This window comes from Camellia sinensis, chromosome 10, assembly GCF_055761805.1.
Source record: "Camellia sinensis isolate YWXY chromosome 10, ASM5576180v1, whole genome shotgun sequence".
Lineage (NCBI taxonomy): Eukaryota > Viridiplantae > Streptophyta > Magnoliopsida > Ericales > Theaceae > Camellia > Camellia sinensis.
The window spans coordinates 176,233,632-176,247,500 of NC_138970.1; the positions used below are offsets into that span (position 1 = coordinate 176,233,632).

Below are 13,869 nucleotides of genomic sequence, written 5' to 3' on the forward strand. Positions count from 1 at the left end.
CACTAAGTGTTTATACTCTCTGTAACAAGAACTTAATGCAAAATGAAGAATAAATTTATAACAGAAGATGGAGTACAAAAATTGGAGTATCTCTCCAAATGGGGGGGCTTAGTCTATTTATAGATGGATTGGTGGCTTTCCATTTTGAATTAAACAGGTACTGTACCTGTTCAATTTGAATTAAATAGATACAAAATTGTTTAGGCACTGTTTGGTTTGAAATTCAAACAGATTTAGTGCTGTTGGGTTCAAAAAACGGAAGGGCCCTGTTTGGATGTACAGAAAAAATCGAACCAGATTATTTCCGGTTAATTTGAATTATGGATTTAATTTTACCAAAAAATAAAAATAAATTCAAATGTTTTTTGCCCAAAAAGATTAGTATTGTGCCGATCAAGCCAAACCCAACCATGCACCCGCACCCAAGCCCAGCCCGAACAGACGGACAGTGGCGGTGCGCGTGTGTGGTGATTTTTGAGCCCAATGGATCTAGCCCATTTTGCTCATAATCTCTCCCTCTAAAACACTTGGGTACCCCTTGGGGCACACCCCAAGTACCAAACCCATGCCTTATAAACCCTTTCAAAACTTCCCACCAAATTAATGTGGGATAAGTCATTTTACAACCTTAAGAAATTTCCACCAAAACTCCATTTCCATGGAGCACACTTTGGCTTCAATTTCCCATTCACTCGGTAATGGTTTTGAGCAACCAAATATACCACGTAAATCACAACGCGGCATAGAACGCGTTACCACTTTAACCCGAGTAAATCGACGCTTGCGGCCTACCTAAAAAATAGACCAAACTTGAGAAAAAATTCTGATTTTACCCAGAATTTTTCTACCATTTCCAACAAAATTAGTGAGAGATATGTAACTTTTATTTCTTATCAAAATTTGTGAAATTTGAAAAGAAATTACTTGATGGATTGATTGAATATTTCTTATAATATTAAGATTAAAAGAAAAAATTCAGCCTATATCTTTGTTGCACATATTTTCTTTTGTTACTCGTCTAAATAAGACAACCAAAAATTATAATCATTTTTTTTTTTCTATCACCTCACGACCGTGTAAACTTTTTGTACCTTATTCACGACATCAGTGAAGAGAGAAATTAGAGCACTTGAACTTCCATATTCATTGATGACACCACTGAGAACCAACATTGTGAAAGGAATCATCATCCCATCTCCAACGCAACCCAATGTACGAAACAACATGAGCAACTTGTCTACTCCATCAGCAAACCTAAACATCCCACCTTCGCTCACCATGTCTAATGCCCACAACCCAAAACCCAACTCACTTCTTTAAACTAACTCCAAATGTTCTTTTTATATGGAAAATTATTCGGTACTCCTTAAACATTATATCAAATTATCTCTGTAATATTCTTGATTAATGAGAAATCATAATATATATTGAGTAGATATCTTTTATCTTTTACATACCTAACAAAAAGGTGAATCAGTATATATGTCATAAAATTTTTATTGTATAATTAGTTTAGAGTGCTACATAAATAATTTCACATGATAATTCAAGATTACTTAATAACTTCTTATCTTCATAATGAAAAATGTTAGTGATGTTAAAAAATTATCAAAAATTTTGCATAATAATTATATATAATTTTTAATAATTTTTTTGAAAATCTTTAATATTTTTATGGGTCATTTATTAATAAATCATATATTTATGACTTATAGACCATTTAATCCCAAAAATATTCTTATAAACTCGTAAGTCTCATCTCATATTAAAATCTCTCAATAAAACATACCCACATTCAGAAATAAGACAATAGTACATGAATAATGTTATACGTACCAATTAATATATTAATTAGTATACTAATAAATGATGTAACATAATTTTAGAGATTTTGGATATTTGTAATTTATATAATAAGTGGGGTCCATAATAATGGCATAACACTAGTTGATTAATTGGTGTATATAGCATTACCGACAGTACATACATTAGAATGATGTTATATTTTCACATTTGACAAAAGTTTTTTTTTTAATTTTTTGAACAGTAGAAATTTCCATTAAGGTAAACCTAATGGCACTTGCAAAGAAATTCATCCAACAAAAAACTTATACCAAACAAAGTAAAAATCGACAAATGAAGCACCTAGGAGAAAACTAAGGTGCCGTTTGGTAACACTTATGTTTTCTGTTTTCTGTTTATATTTACAAAAATTTAAAAAACTCAAATAAAAACTTGTTTGGTAAAATTTTTAATTTATAAATCAGTGGTCTCAGTTTATAAATTTGGCCAAAAAATGAAAACACAAAAAATGTGTTTCCATTTTGAGTTTTCAGTTTTTTTTTTTTTACCACCTAACACTAGCCACCACCCGCCACAATTTTCCACCACCCTCTTCCGCCACCACCACCCACCCCCCACTACCACCTGCCACCACCACTCACCACCCACCTGCCACCACCACCCACCTGCCACCCACTAGCCACCACCATCCACCCCTCGCCGCCACCACCATCCACCCCTCGCCACCACCACCACCCACCACCCACCTGTCATCCACCCGCTACCACCCACCACCCGCCACTACCATCCACCGCCCGCCACCACCACCCGCCACCTACTTGCCACCACCACTCACCACCCACCTGCCACCCACCTGCCACTACCCACCACTACTACCACCACCACCCACTCGCTACCACCTACCAACTGCCACCGTCACCCACCCACCCACCCACCACTACCACCACCTGCCGCCTGCCACCACCACCCACCACCTGCCACCACCACCCACCACCCGCAGCCACCACCACCACCACCACCACCCACTTGCGACCACCCATCACTCGCCACCGTCACCCACCCATCCACTACCCATCCGCCACCACCCACGACCATCCGCCACCCACCTGCCACCACCACCCACCACCCGCCACAACCACCCACTCGCTACCACCCCCCACCGCCACCTACCCACCCACCCACCCACCACCACCACCCACCTGCTATCAGCCACCACCATCACCACCACCCACTCGCTACCACTCGCTACCGTTACCCACCCACCCACCTACCACCACCAGCTACCCACCACCCACCATCATCACTTTCCACCACCGTCTTCCACCGCCACTTGCTGCCACTTGCTATTTCTCACTCTTTTTATATTTTTAAAATTTTTTAAACATTTTGTCAATTACCAAACGCGTTTGCAGTTTATGTTTTTCTAAAAATAAACAAAAACCAGTTTATAAAATTTTTGTAAATATAAACTGAAAACGTAAACGTTACCAAACACACCTATCAAGACGAAAAACCCGTATTGCAAATCATAATAGCTTGGCAATAGGGCAAGTCTAAATAAAAACATAGATTACAATCACAGAGAAGGTAAGCTTTACAGCCACCACCGATGGACTTCAAGCTACACAATCAAACAACTAACAAACCAAAAAGAGAAAAAAAGCAAAACCTTAGGCCCAAGCCAAAGTAGTGGAATGGTAGCAGCGGATCCGATGACTAGAGGCCAGAGAGCGGATCTAGAGGCCAAGAAATGGAAAATCTAGGCTATGGAGGTTGCAAAGTGGCAGATCTGGAGGTGCGGTGGCGGTGACGCTAGAGTAAGGCGGAAGAAGATGGAGAAGGCGACCTCGATAAAGGCCATAGCTAGGTAAGGCGAAGCAATAGGGAAGAGGAGAGACAAGAAGAGATTCCACTATAAACAAGTTGAGAAGACAACCTTCCAAGGATTATTGAACCAAAAAAGGAAGGAGGAGAGAAGAGGTCGGCGCTCCCCTCTCCCACCCCAAGCGACGCCCAAATCTCAAAAATCCTAGAAAAAAAGGGATAAAGAGAGAAAGTTTAATAAGATAATAGTGCACAAATATCCTATTATCACATTTTAAAAACGACGACATATTTGGTAAAATTTTAATAAGATAATAGTGCACATGTTAGAATGATATTACATTATCACATTTTAATAATGATATATTTAACAAAAATTTAATAAAACAATAATACACAAATATGAATCCACTCAAACACCCCCATTTAAGATTCCATTCCTAGACAAACCTCACATTATTGTCTTTTTCATTTGTTTGATTGATGGTGTGAAAACAATTGCTGTTGTTGGAGTTGTGAGGATCGTTTTAGGTTTCACTTACATTCGGCCGTTTTATCTTATAAATTTTCATGAATAGATTATTTATATAAAAAATTAAATTAATTCATTAATTGTAAATGTTTTGTTACATTATGACAATGTTGGCTTGCATAACTACAGTGTAGCTTTGTTAATAATTGGGAATCAAATTACATATGCAAACATGAATGGAGTGTATGATGAGTGGACAACTATTGATAGATGCAAGGAATAAAAATATGTAACATATTTCTCTACATATACATCATTGGATCATTACTTGGACTGAGCCTGAGATTGAGACTTTAATTCAGCAAACTCTTATTTGAGAATGATTAGTGAAAAACTCTATTTTTTCTTTCTTTTTTTGAAGGTTTAATTACATTTATCAATTAAACACAATATTAAATGGTCTTACATCAATGAGTGAATCTCCTGTACATATCTTGTGTTTTAGTTACCATATTTTTTGGTTATATTTATTAATGTTTCTAAATGCAATTTTTACAGGGCTAAAAATTTCAAGGAAAGACTTGAATAACAAACCATTGGATGGGTTTAAAAGAGCATAAAGGAAAACAAAAGGCAACAAACAATTAGGCTAAAAAACCTCTGGATAAATTGAATATATTTGGATTTCCATTTAATGTCTAATTTGAAGTTCTCAGACAGTAGCTCCTTTGAGCGTGTCAAAGTACTTCTTGTATCTCTGTGCTAACCCAAACATGCCCATTGTACCTCCAGTGTGAAGCATCACCACTTTTGCACCGCCTTTTGACTCACTCTGGCTAAGTTGTGTTGCTAATTCCCAAGCGGCTAACGTGTATATTGGATCGACTAGAACACCAGTTTGCTGCGCAATTTGTTGGCACATCTCTATTTCCCCAGTCAACACATTGCCGAATCTGAAAGCAAAGATAAAAGTAAAAACATTTCTCGATTAAGAGTGGTTACTCAATGCAAACTAGAAACAAGTCTTCAACTTCCTCAGTCTGCTTGTACATATTGCCTTTAATTGGATTCACATTCCTTGCCTCAATTTCATGTGTCATCACAGTCAACCCTCAACAATTTGATTATCATGCAACTTGAATCAAAATCTAACTTTCCAACATTTCATAGGACATTGAGATATGAATTTCTTAAATAAAAGTACATAACCATCAATTTGAAATGAATAGAAAAAATAGCAAATTTTAAAAGGCTACCACTGCCCCCAAACCACCTTTGGTAGTTTGCAAGCACATAGATATCGAAAAAATACATTAAATCAAAAAAATTCGCAGAAAACAGATCAACAAGCACAAAGTTATGGCCATTTGAAGTTTAAAAGTGATTTAAAAATGCATATATCGATATATATATTTTATTTAAAAGTGCACACTTTTTATAAGTGATATATATATATATATATATATGTTTAGGGGTGACCATTGGTTCAATGATAAAACCTTGACCTAATAACTTTGATGTTATAGATTCAAGTTTCGGGACAATTACTTTGTGCATTATATCGAAGAGTATGTACCCAATTTTTTCCCTCTCAAACACACATTAATGTGTACTAATTAGGCGTTGTTATATATATATATATATATATGTTTCCCTTCTTTTCTTCTTTTTTTTTCAAATTTTCATATTCAACATGGATCTAGTTGTAAAAATCTCATAAAGGCGAATCCAAAAATATAACTCTCATGACGAATCCAAAAATCTCATATTCAACTTGAATCAAAATCGAACTTTCCAACATTTCATAGAACATTGAGATACGAATTTCTTAACATAAATAAAGGTACATAACCATCAATTTGGTATTAATAGAGAAAATTGCAAATTTTAAAAAGCTACCACTGCCCCAAACCACCTTTGGCAGTTTGCAAGCACATAGATATCGAAAAAATACATTAAATCAAAAAAATTCGCACAAAATAGATCAACAAGCACAAAGTTATGGCCATTTGAAGTTTAAAAGTGCATATATCTATATATATATATATATATATTTTTTTTTTTTATTTAAAAGTGCACACTTTTTATAAGTGATATATATATATATATATGTTTCCCTTCCTTTTTTTTTCAAATTTTCATATTCAACATGGATCTAGTTGTAAAAATCTCATAAAGGCAAATCCAAAAATATAACTCTCATGGCACACCCCACCATGGCACGCCCAAAAAACCAAAAAATAATAAAAAATAATGTTGTCAAATCAGAAGGCATATTACTTACTTTCTTGGGCGGCTACGTTCTAACCAGTGCACAAATCTACCATTTGCTTCAACAATGGGAAAACCACAACACCTTTGGAAATCAGAAACCAACTCTTCCTCCTGTCTTCTGTACCCATCAATATTTTCAGCTAGCATCACTGCATACACCTCCCATGGAAGCCTTTGAAAAGAAAAAAAAACGTGAAATGTGTTGCTCCACTATTTTGCTTGCATAAGACTCAAATCTCATAAGAAAGCACTAGATCTAGAATCATTCAAAAATTGAAGATACTTAACTAGACATGTTACATGTATAAATAGGGACGCACCCTAAACATATGGCTCCAAGTCCTAAACCAATGGCTGTTGTCCCTGTACCAGCGTCTACAACAATTTTAAAGGCTTGCTCTTTTCCAAAAACATGCTTCTGGGATAAGTACTGCACAAGACGGATGACACCTACAACAGAGAAATTCTAAAGATATTGGAAATAGAGAACAGCTAATCAAATAAGAAAATGCAAACAAATAGAGAAAAATACATAACTAAACATATTAAGAAATTACTTTTCCGTAGACCATACCATCCACCAACTTGGGTAACCATGACCATCTGATGATGCATTTATTTTCTCTATCTTTCTCCTTATTTCTTCAGACCATTCATAAAACTTAATTGACAGTTATTGCACAAATAGCTCATTTGTCAATGAAGTTTAAAGACATAACTAAGAACTTCAACCAAAAAAAAAAAGGCAAACAAAAGTATGCCCGGTTTAGTCCCCATTGGATGGGAGTAGGGTCTGGGGACAAGTAGATTGGGTACAGACATAACATTTGGCATGATTTGCACAAAATAGCTGCCCAAAGGTTTGAACTCAAAACCTTAAGGTTGATTGACAGGCCGAGTTTTAACCACTGAACCAATGGCTCCCTTAAACAAACAAAAAACAAAATTGACAGGTAATATCATGCCACATATTTTGCAATGTGTGTACAACTATGCCATAGATATCTAATAAAATGATATATACACAAGTTACAAAATACGTGCTCAAATAGTTCTTTATTTTCGTTTTTATTACAACCAGTCAGGCATAGAAGCACAGGGATAGCGATTGTCACAATGTGTCTCAAATACAAGAAGATATGCAAACATTTAATGACAAATAGTATCAAAGCACATTTTTACACTTACCTAGTAACCCTACAGCATCTCCTGCACCTTCATTGACAATAACAACCCTTTTTAAACTTTCAGCATATCTATGAACATCCAGTCGCTCACAATTCGGTTTCCCAGAAATTTGAGTTGTCAAGGAAGCCTCTAAAATGTCACTAAGCCATACAACAGAACCGCTACCTCCTGCTACCAAATCAGCATGTTTTGCAAGCATTTCCTCCCTCTTGGCATAAAGAGATCTAGGAACATAAATGGCACTTCCATATAGCATGGAAATCAGATTGTAGCCAGTAGGAATTTCAGGCTGTTCTCCTCTGAGAAGCAAATGTGACCTCAGTCCTCTCTCTGCACATGAAACAGCTGCCAGGTACACAAGCCAATTATTGGAAACTGGATTCTACGGCTCAGTTCACCAAAATAAATGAAAATGGATTTTTAAGAAAATTTTAAAATAGGAAATATTTGTACTTCCCTGCAAAACTAAAGTACCTACCCATTGCTGCCGTGTGCGCACTTTGGCAACCTCCACATGTAACCTAGAAAATGTCTGAAAATGTCTGAACTGGATATTATTCAGTCCTAAAAGTGCCCCAAGATTCTAGGAATAAGTATATCATGGGTGCAAGATGAATACATATTATGAAAAGAGAAACATAAAGAAACAAGAAGCAGCTGAGATCCACCATAGAATATATTCTTGTATGCTAAAAGCAAGCATGATTCAATGGCCGTGATTATCTGGCTGTACCAACTTTATAGGTGTATATGCAAACTTGTTCCAAGTATCCTAATAAATGTATAGCACCTGAAAATTTTCATCCAATAATTGTGACACATGCTTGTGTGTTTGTAACCATATATGTTCATAAGCAAGTTAAAAGTAAATGGTTAAATCTTTGTTTCTATCAACAGGCTAGTGTAACTTAACAGGACTGAGCAGCTAAAAATAAAAATAAGTTAGTAATGTTAACTCACCATGTCAGTCACTGAATGATCTTCGACAAAAGGAAGCAATCCGTCAAGTTTTCTTGCCTTGTTACCATTCACTAGTGGGTGCAACAAATCATCCCTCACAACATAAAAGGATGGTTGTGGATTGTTCTTTTCCATCATGCTATCCCCCAAAGATGGACTAGTGTTGTTTGAGAACCAAACATTTCCAAGTGGTTGGCCTTGTTGTATTTGCATGCCAGAGACCATTATTTGGTGAATGTTGGTATCTGGCTTAAGCAACATCCACTTTCTGTCAAGCAATTTTGAGATGAATGCTTCACCACACATTTCAACTTCGGAAGGGCCCTGAAATTGATAGAAGAGGGGTGTGGTGTTTATCAACTCAAATCAACTGTGACAACAACACGTTTTAGAAGAGTGCTATATGAGTATTACAGTGAATTCAACCTTGTTTGAGTAAAAAGAGTAGATGCAATGCAATGGCATTCAAGTGACAAAGCATTTATAAAGCAACAAACCCACCTCCACATGATTGGCATTCTGCTATCCAATATGAAGGTTCTCTGTCCAAACAGAGACATAGGCCTCGTTTGGCAACCGAATTTTTTAGCCAAAAAGTCAAAAAGTTACTAAATTAGTCAAAAAGTCAACAACTCATACCAAAAAGTCAAAAATTCTCTTTTCTCTCTACTTTCTGCACAACTTTTCGTAAAAAGCCAAAAAGTCATCCCAAACATACTAATTTTTTTAGCTCATATTTTAGCCAAATAGTCAAAAAGTTACTAAATTAGCCTGTTCCCAAACGAGGCATAGTATCATCTAAAATCCCACAATCACAATCATCGTCTTGTTTTATTTCACTAATGCATCAATGCTGCACTATTATATAAAGCACACAACCTGAAACATGAAACTTTGTCGCATTTTTTTCCAGGAATAACCATAAAATTGTTTCAAAGCTAACCCCTAAACAGTTTTTCAGATTTACCCTATTTTCCTCATTCATCATTCATCAAACAACCCAAAAGTTTAAATTTACGATTACTAACACAAGTCATGTGCAGCCACTGCTAGTATGTATATATAATCATATGGACACTCTAATTTCCAATCGATTCAGCATCTTTATCCCAATTTACGATAACTTTTTACCCTTTCAAGTAACAATCAAGTAACATAACTCATAAACCCATTTCAGTATTCAATCAAAACCCTACTTCGCATACATATATTGCACAGAAATGTATGAATATGCACATATATATATATATATAGGGAGAGAGAGAGAGAGAGAGACCTGGGGACTGAGTGGAAATTGAGCTGAATGGAACTCTTTTTTCATGGCTGAAATCGCACAATTTCTGGGTAAATGCAGAAGTTTCATCATCTTGTTACAGTTCAAAGTGGAAGCCATCGCAGAGGAAGAAGATAAATGCATACTCTTCTACATCTACAAACCCTGCAGTGCCTACAGTCCTGTACCTTTGAAGCAAATTTACTCTTTTATTGGCTTTGTTTGTTTGGTCTGTTTTATCTAGATTATAACTTAAAATTATAAATTATGATTTTAATACGATGTTATTAATTTTTTTGATATAGGTGTTAGATTATAAATTTAAGTTATTGAGTAGTGTTTGTTAAATAAATTATGAAATGATTTTTTCAATTAACTTTTACTTTTTTGTTATTCACTATTTGTCTGCATTTCTCATAAAAAAATAATAATAATAATTTATAGTCTTTTTTATTATTTAAAAAATAAAAAATAAAAATAAAAAATCTAAGAATACAACCTTAAATTAACATATCTACAGCAGAAGTTGATAATCAGAAGTAAGGGATTAACAGCTTCTTAAAATCAACTTTTTTAACTTATAATAAATTGTTAGAATTAGAAATTGTTTAAAATAAATTTAACTAGGAAAAAATTAGTCTAAGGCCACTCGCCCATTTTTTATAGTAAAAGAGATCTACAATATTATTTTGTAATGTCTAAGGTCCCTTGATCCTATACCCGTATATTGTAGAGAAAATTCACTTTCTCGCTTTCTTTTTTCCTCTTCTGGCTATGGCTTTCATCATTCTCTCTCTCTAATTCGATCAAACTCATCTGTCTTTCTCTGCCTTCCGTATTTCGAGAGGGTGAAGATCTCAAGAAGAAAAATATTTGTAAGAATTTGGGACTATTGATCCAAAAGTCGATCGAAACCAGACCCTAACAAAAACTCTGACATACTCACCGGTAACTGCCTCAACCCAGACACAACTCTGTCGCCATACTACAACTCAAACACTTCGTTGCCACTACCAGTAGCGGCTTCAAAAACGCCGCCATCAGAAGGGCTACGAAGCACAAACACAGGATTGAAAGGCGAGCGATCTCCACCATTCCTTCGCCTCTGACACATTATCGTTTCCCATATGGGTCTAATCATTTTGTTTGCTATTTAACTCAACAGAGACAAAAGAGAAAACCAAGGAAATGTGCAATCTAAATGGTATATATGCTTACAGGGCATTTCACGAGCTTCAATTCCTAATTCAAAGGGTTCATTGCAAACAACACAGTATGCTTCGGTGGATATATTGCTTTTAACGATCTCAATTGTGGGCATTGATTCAATTGCAGCCTTGGAAGCTGGTGGATGATCAAATATATAGATCATATTGTTTTTATTTTGGATGGGTGTAACTTACAACTAGATCGGGTATTGTACAATTCATTTCAATCTTGGAATATTTTTTGAGAATATTTATTTTTTATTTTTTACAAATCGAGATCAGTCATAGTTTCTCTGGAGAGTCCATGTAATCACAAATATCTATTATCTTGGGATATTTCTCTGGAGAGTGGGAAATATATGGGAAGTATATGCAAGGCCAGAGAAATTTGGAGTGTCCATGAATGTCTAGGGAAGCCAATTTCTCTGGAGAGGTAATTTTGTGGGAAGGCATGTGAAGTCAAATTTTTCTAGAGATTTAATTTTGTGGAAAGACAGAGAAATTTCTCTGGGTGAGTGGGAAGTATATGGAAGGCAGAGAAATTTGGAGAAGGGGAGGGCAGAGAAATTTACAGTGGGAAGTTTAGAGAAGGTCAGAGAAATTTTCAAAATTTTTCTGGACCAATTTTTTCTGTGACGTGAATTTTCTCTGGATCAACTTGAAAGACCTTAAACATTATAAAAATATTAGATGTCCTTTATGCTATAAAATTTTAATACGAGGGACCTTAAAAAAAAAACTTTTAACTAAACAATCCAAAATCTAGAATCTATAAATTAGCCAAAATAAGTTACACCACACACCCCCATTGCAATGTAAAATAGTGGAAAGTCCAAACGTACAACTCTAACAAAGCAAAGTTCTCAACACCTCTAAAATATCTTCACCGTTCTCAGTCTAGGGTTTTTTTTTTTTTTGGTAATTCTTTCTTCAATCTGCGAAGATGAAGTGCGTCGAAAAATGTGCTTAGTTTGTTTGAAATTATTTTTGGAAAACATATATATGTGTGAACTACGTAAAAAATGATAAGAGAGTTCAATTTTTGTTTTTTTTTTTTTTTTTTTTTGAGAAAAATGATTTCGATATTTTTATTAGTTGTTTGTTTTCAAAAACACAAAACAAATGAAATTTTACATGAAGAAAGGAAAAGGGAAAAAATAATGGTAATTTTCTTTCTTTCTTTATCTCCACTTTGCTTTTCATTTATTTGTATTTTTTTTTTAAAAAAAATTTAATTTAATGGAAATAAATATCAAAAGCGTATTTTAATATTTATTTACGCATCATGAAATAAATATCATGAAAAGTTTCATAAAACTAATCCAAAGGTGATTGTATAGTATACAATAAAACACTACAGACACTATAAACTAATCCAAAGGTAGAGAATCTTCATAAAGACTTTTCATGATACTTCTTTCATGATATCTAGCATTATTATTTTTTTTAAAAACTAAACCAAACTGTGAGAAAGGGCGATTATCAGAAGAATGAACTCATGGAGCTTAAGTGAGGGACGAGGAGTAAAATTGCCAACCTCCTTTGTATTGCCACCGCCACTGGTGCCAGCGGCCGAAGAGAGGGCTGAAATGGAACAAATATCTGAATGAAAAGAACATTCAATACACTACCTTCTTTTTCAAAGAGCATTTTCATTTCACTTGTTTCTTCTTTCCCTTCTGGGGAATGAATGAGGGCCAACAAAAGAAAGGATAGAAAAGGGCATATTTATAGATGGATTGCAAAAATCACTCCTCCGACCATTTCACTACATATTTGTAAATGGTTTATGTCCTAGTTCATGAGAAAGCAACATCAGTGGAAGCCAAAGACGAAAACAAGTCCTTTTCACTGGTTCAGTTTCTTCTGTAATCGAAGTATGAATTTTTTTATGCATTAAATTTTTCAGTAGCAAGTACGCAATAATATTTGACGGTATATGAAAACAAAAACAAGAAATATTGTTGATACGAGCAATTGTAAAGTTGATTTGTCAGTAAAACGTCATTCCAACATCCCAAGATACAAGACCGATGTCAAGGGAAACTATTGACTGTGATGTTCTTGCAAGTATTTTAAGAAAATAAATAATTTTTTTTTATAAAAAAAATCTCAAGATAAAATTCCAACAGAACTAATTAGATTAAAAGCAGCCGAATAGAACTACACATTGCACATGAAACAGCTTCTATATCACTAACTCGAGCTTATAGTGTTGAAGTCCATCAAAAGTACAACTGAAAAAGAAAAAAAGAAAAAAGAGTAGGCCGCAGATAGACAGCTTACTCTTCTACGACACAAGGAGGTGAGTCGGTGGTATTCTGGCCAAATATATCAGCAAAACCTTCCCAGTTCCCTCTCTCTCTAGCTTCCCAGTATCCACCAACGTAGTGGTAACAACCATCCTCTTTGTCCCTACAGAACCATCTTGGTTGCCACCCTCTTTCCTGCAACTTCCTCGCCTGCATTCCAAATTACATAAATACACTTAGTTTTCTTTTACCCAAAATAATGTAAGAAATCAACCTTTATTGAATGCCCAGGACAAAAAGGTCAATTCGTAAACATAGTGGCTTCTAAAGAATCAGATGTCTGGTCCAGAAACCATGCACGACGAATAACAGCTAAATAGAAACGGATCCATAGGAGTTTCGGGAGAAAAAGGAGACAATTCTTCTTTCTCTAAAATAGTTCAATTGGGTTCTCCAATCTCAATCTCAATTTTAGGTATATATATATATATATAGAGACAGAGAGAGAGAGAGAAGAAGAAGAAGAAGAAGAAAAAGTTTTTCAGAAGCCAGAATTTTAGATCAATCCTCACTGTCATTGCTTGCTGATCGTCTTGTTGGAAAAGAAACATGCTT

At 35.2% G+C, this 13,869-nt stretch overlaps 2 protein-coding genes across 3 annotated transcripts in view; both read right to left on the reverse strand.

Annotated features, from left to right (window-relative positions):
- Positions 1-4,743: 4,743 nt before the first annotated feature.
- LOC114306766 (Pyridoxal-5'-phosphate-dependent enzyme family protein) lies at positions 4,744-10,027 on the reverse strand. Of its 2 annotated transcripts, none has more exons than XM_028252056.2 (7): positions 9,798-10,027; positions 8,522-8,845; positions 8,040-8,082; positions 7,562-7,906; positions 6,694-6,823; positions 6,384-6,545; positions 4,744-5,052 (listed from the first exon to the last, which is right to left on the reverse strand). In XM_028252056.2, exons 1-7 carry the CDS (start codon positions 9,936-9,938, stop codon positions 4,812-4,814), a joined length of 1,386 nt encoding a protein of 461 aa, XP_028107857.2. In that variant the 5' UTR covers positions 9,939-10,027; the 3' UTR covers positions 4,744-4,811. The 2 variants fall into 2 exon arrangements, with proteins under 2 accessions (XP_028107857.2, XP_028107858.2); XM_028252057.2 differs by having other exon boundaries at positions 9,023-9,905.
- A 3,095-nt stretch (positions 10,028-13,122) lies between these two features.
- Positions 13,123-13,869, reverse strand: part of LOC114306768 (oxysterol-binding protein-related protein 1D) — a 9,700-nt gene continuing 8,953 nt past the window's right edge. Inside the window, exon 8 of the mRNA XM_028252058.2 lies at positions 13,123-13,464. Within this exon, the coding sequence (XP_028107859.2) occupies positions 13,285-13,464 (180 nt within the window). The 3' untranslated portion in view covers positions 13,123-13,284. The remainder of the gene's footprint in view (positions 13,465-13,869) is intronic.

Excerpts from the sequence above, each read along its gene's own strand:
- LOC114306766 (XM_028252056.2), bottom strand. The coding sequence starts at position 9,938 with ATGCATTTATCTTCTTCCTCTGCGATGGCTTCCACTTTGAACTGTAAC. Across the intron at positions 8,083-8,521 it reads ATCATTCAGTGACTGACATG|GTTACATGTGGAGGTTGCCA; the intron begins GTGAGTTAACAT and ends GACATTTTCTAG. Across the intron at positions 6,546-6,693 it reads CTTGGAGCCATATGTTTAGG|GCTTCCATGGGAGGTGTATG; the intron begins GTGCGTCCCTAT and ends TTCTTTTCAAAG.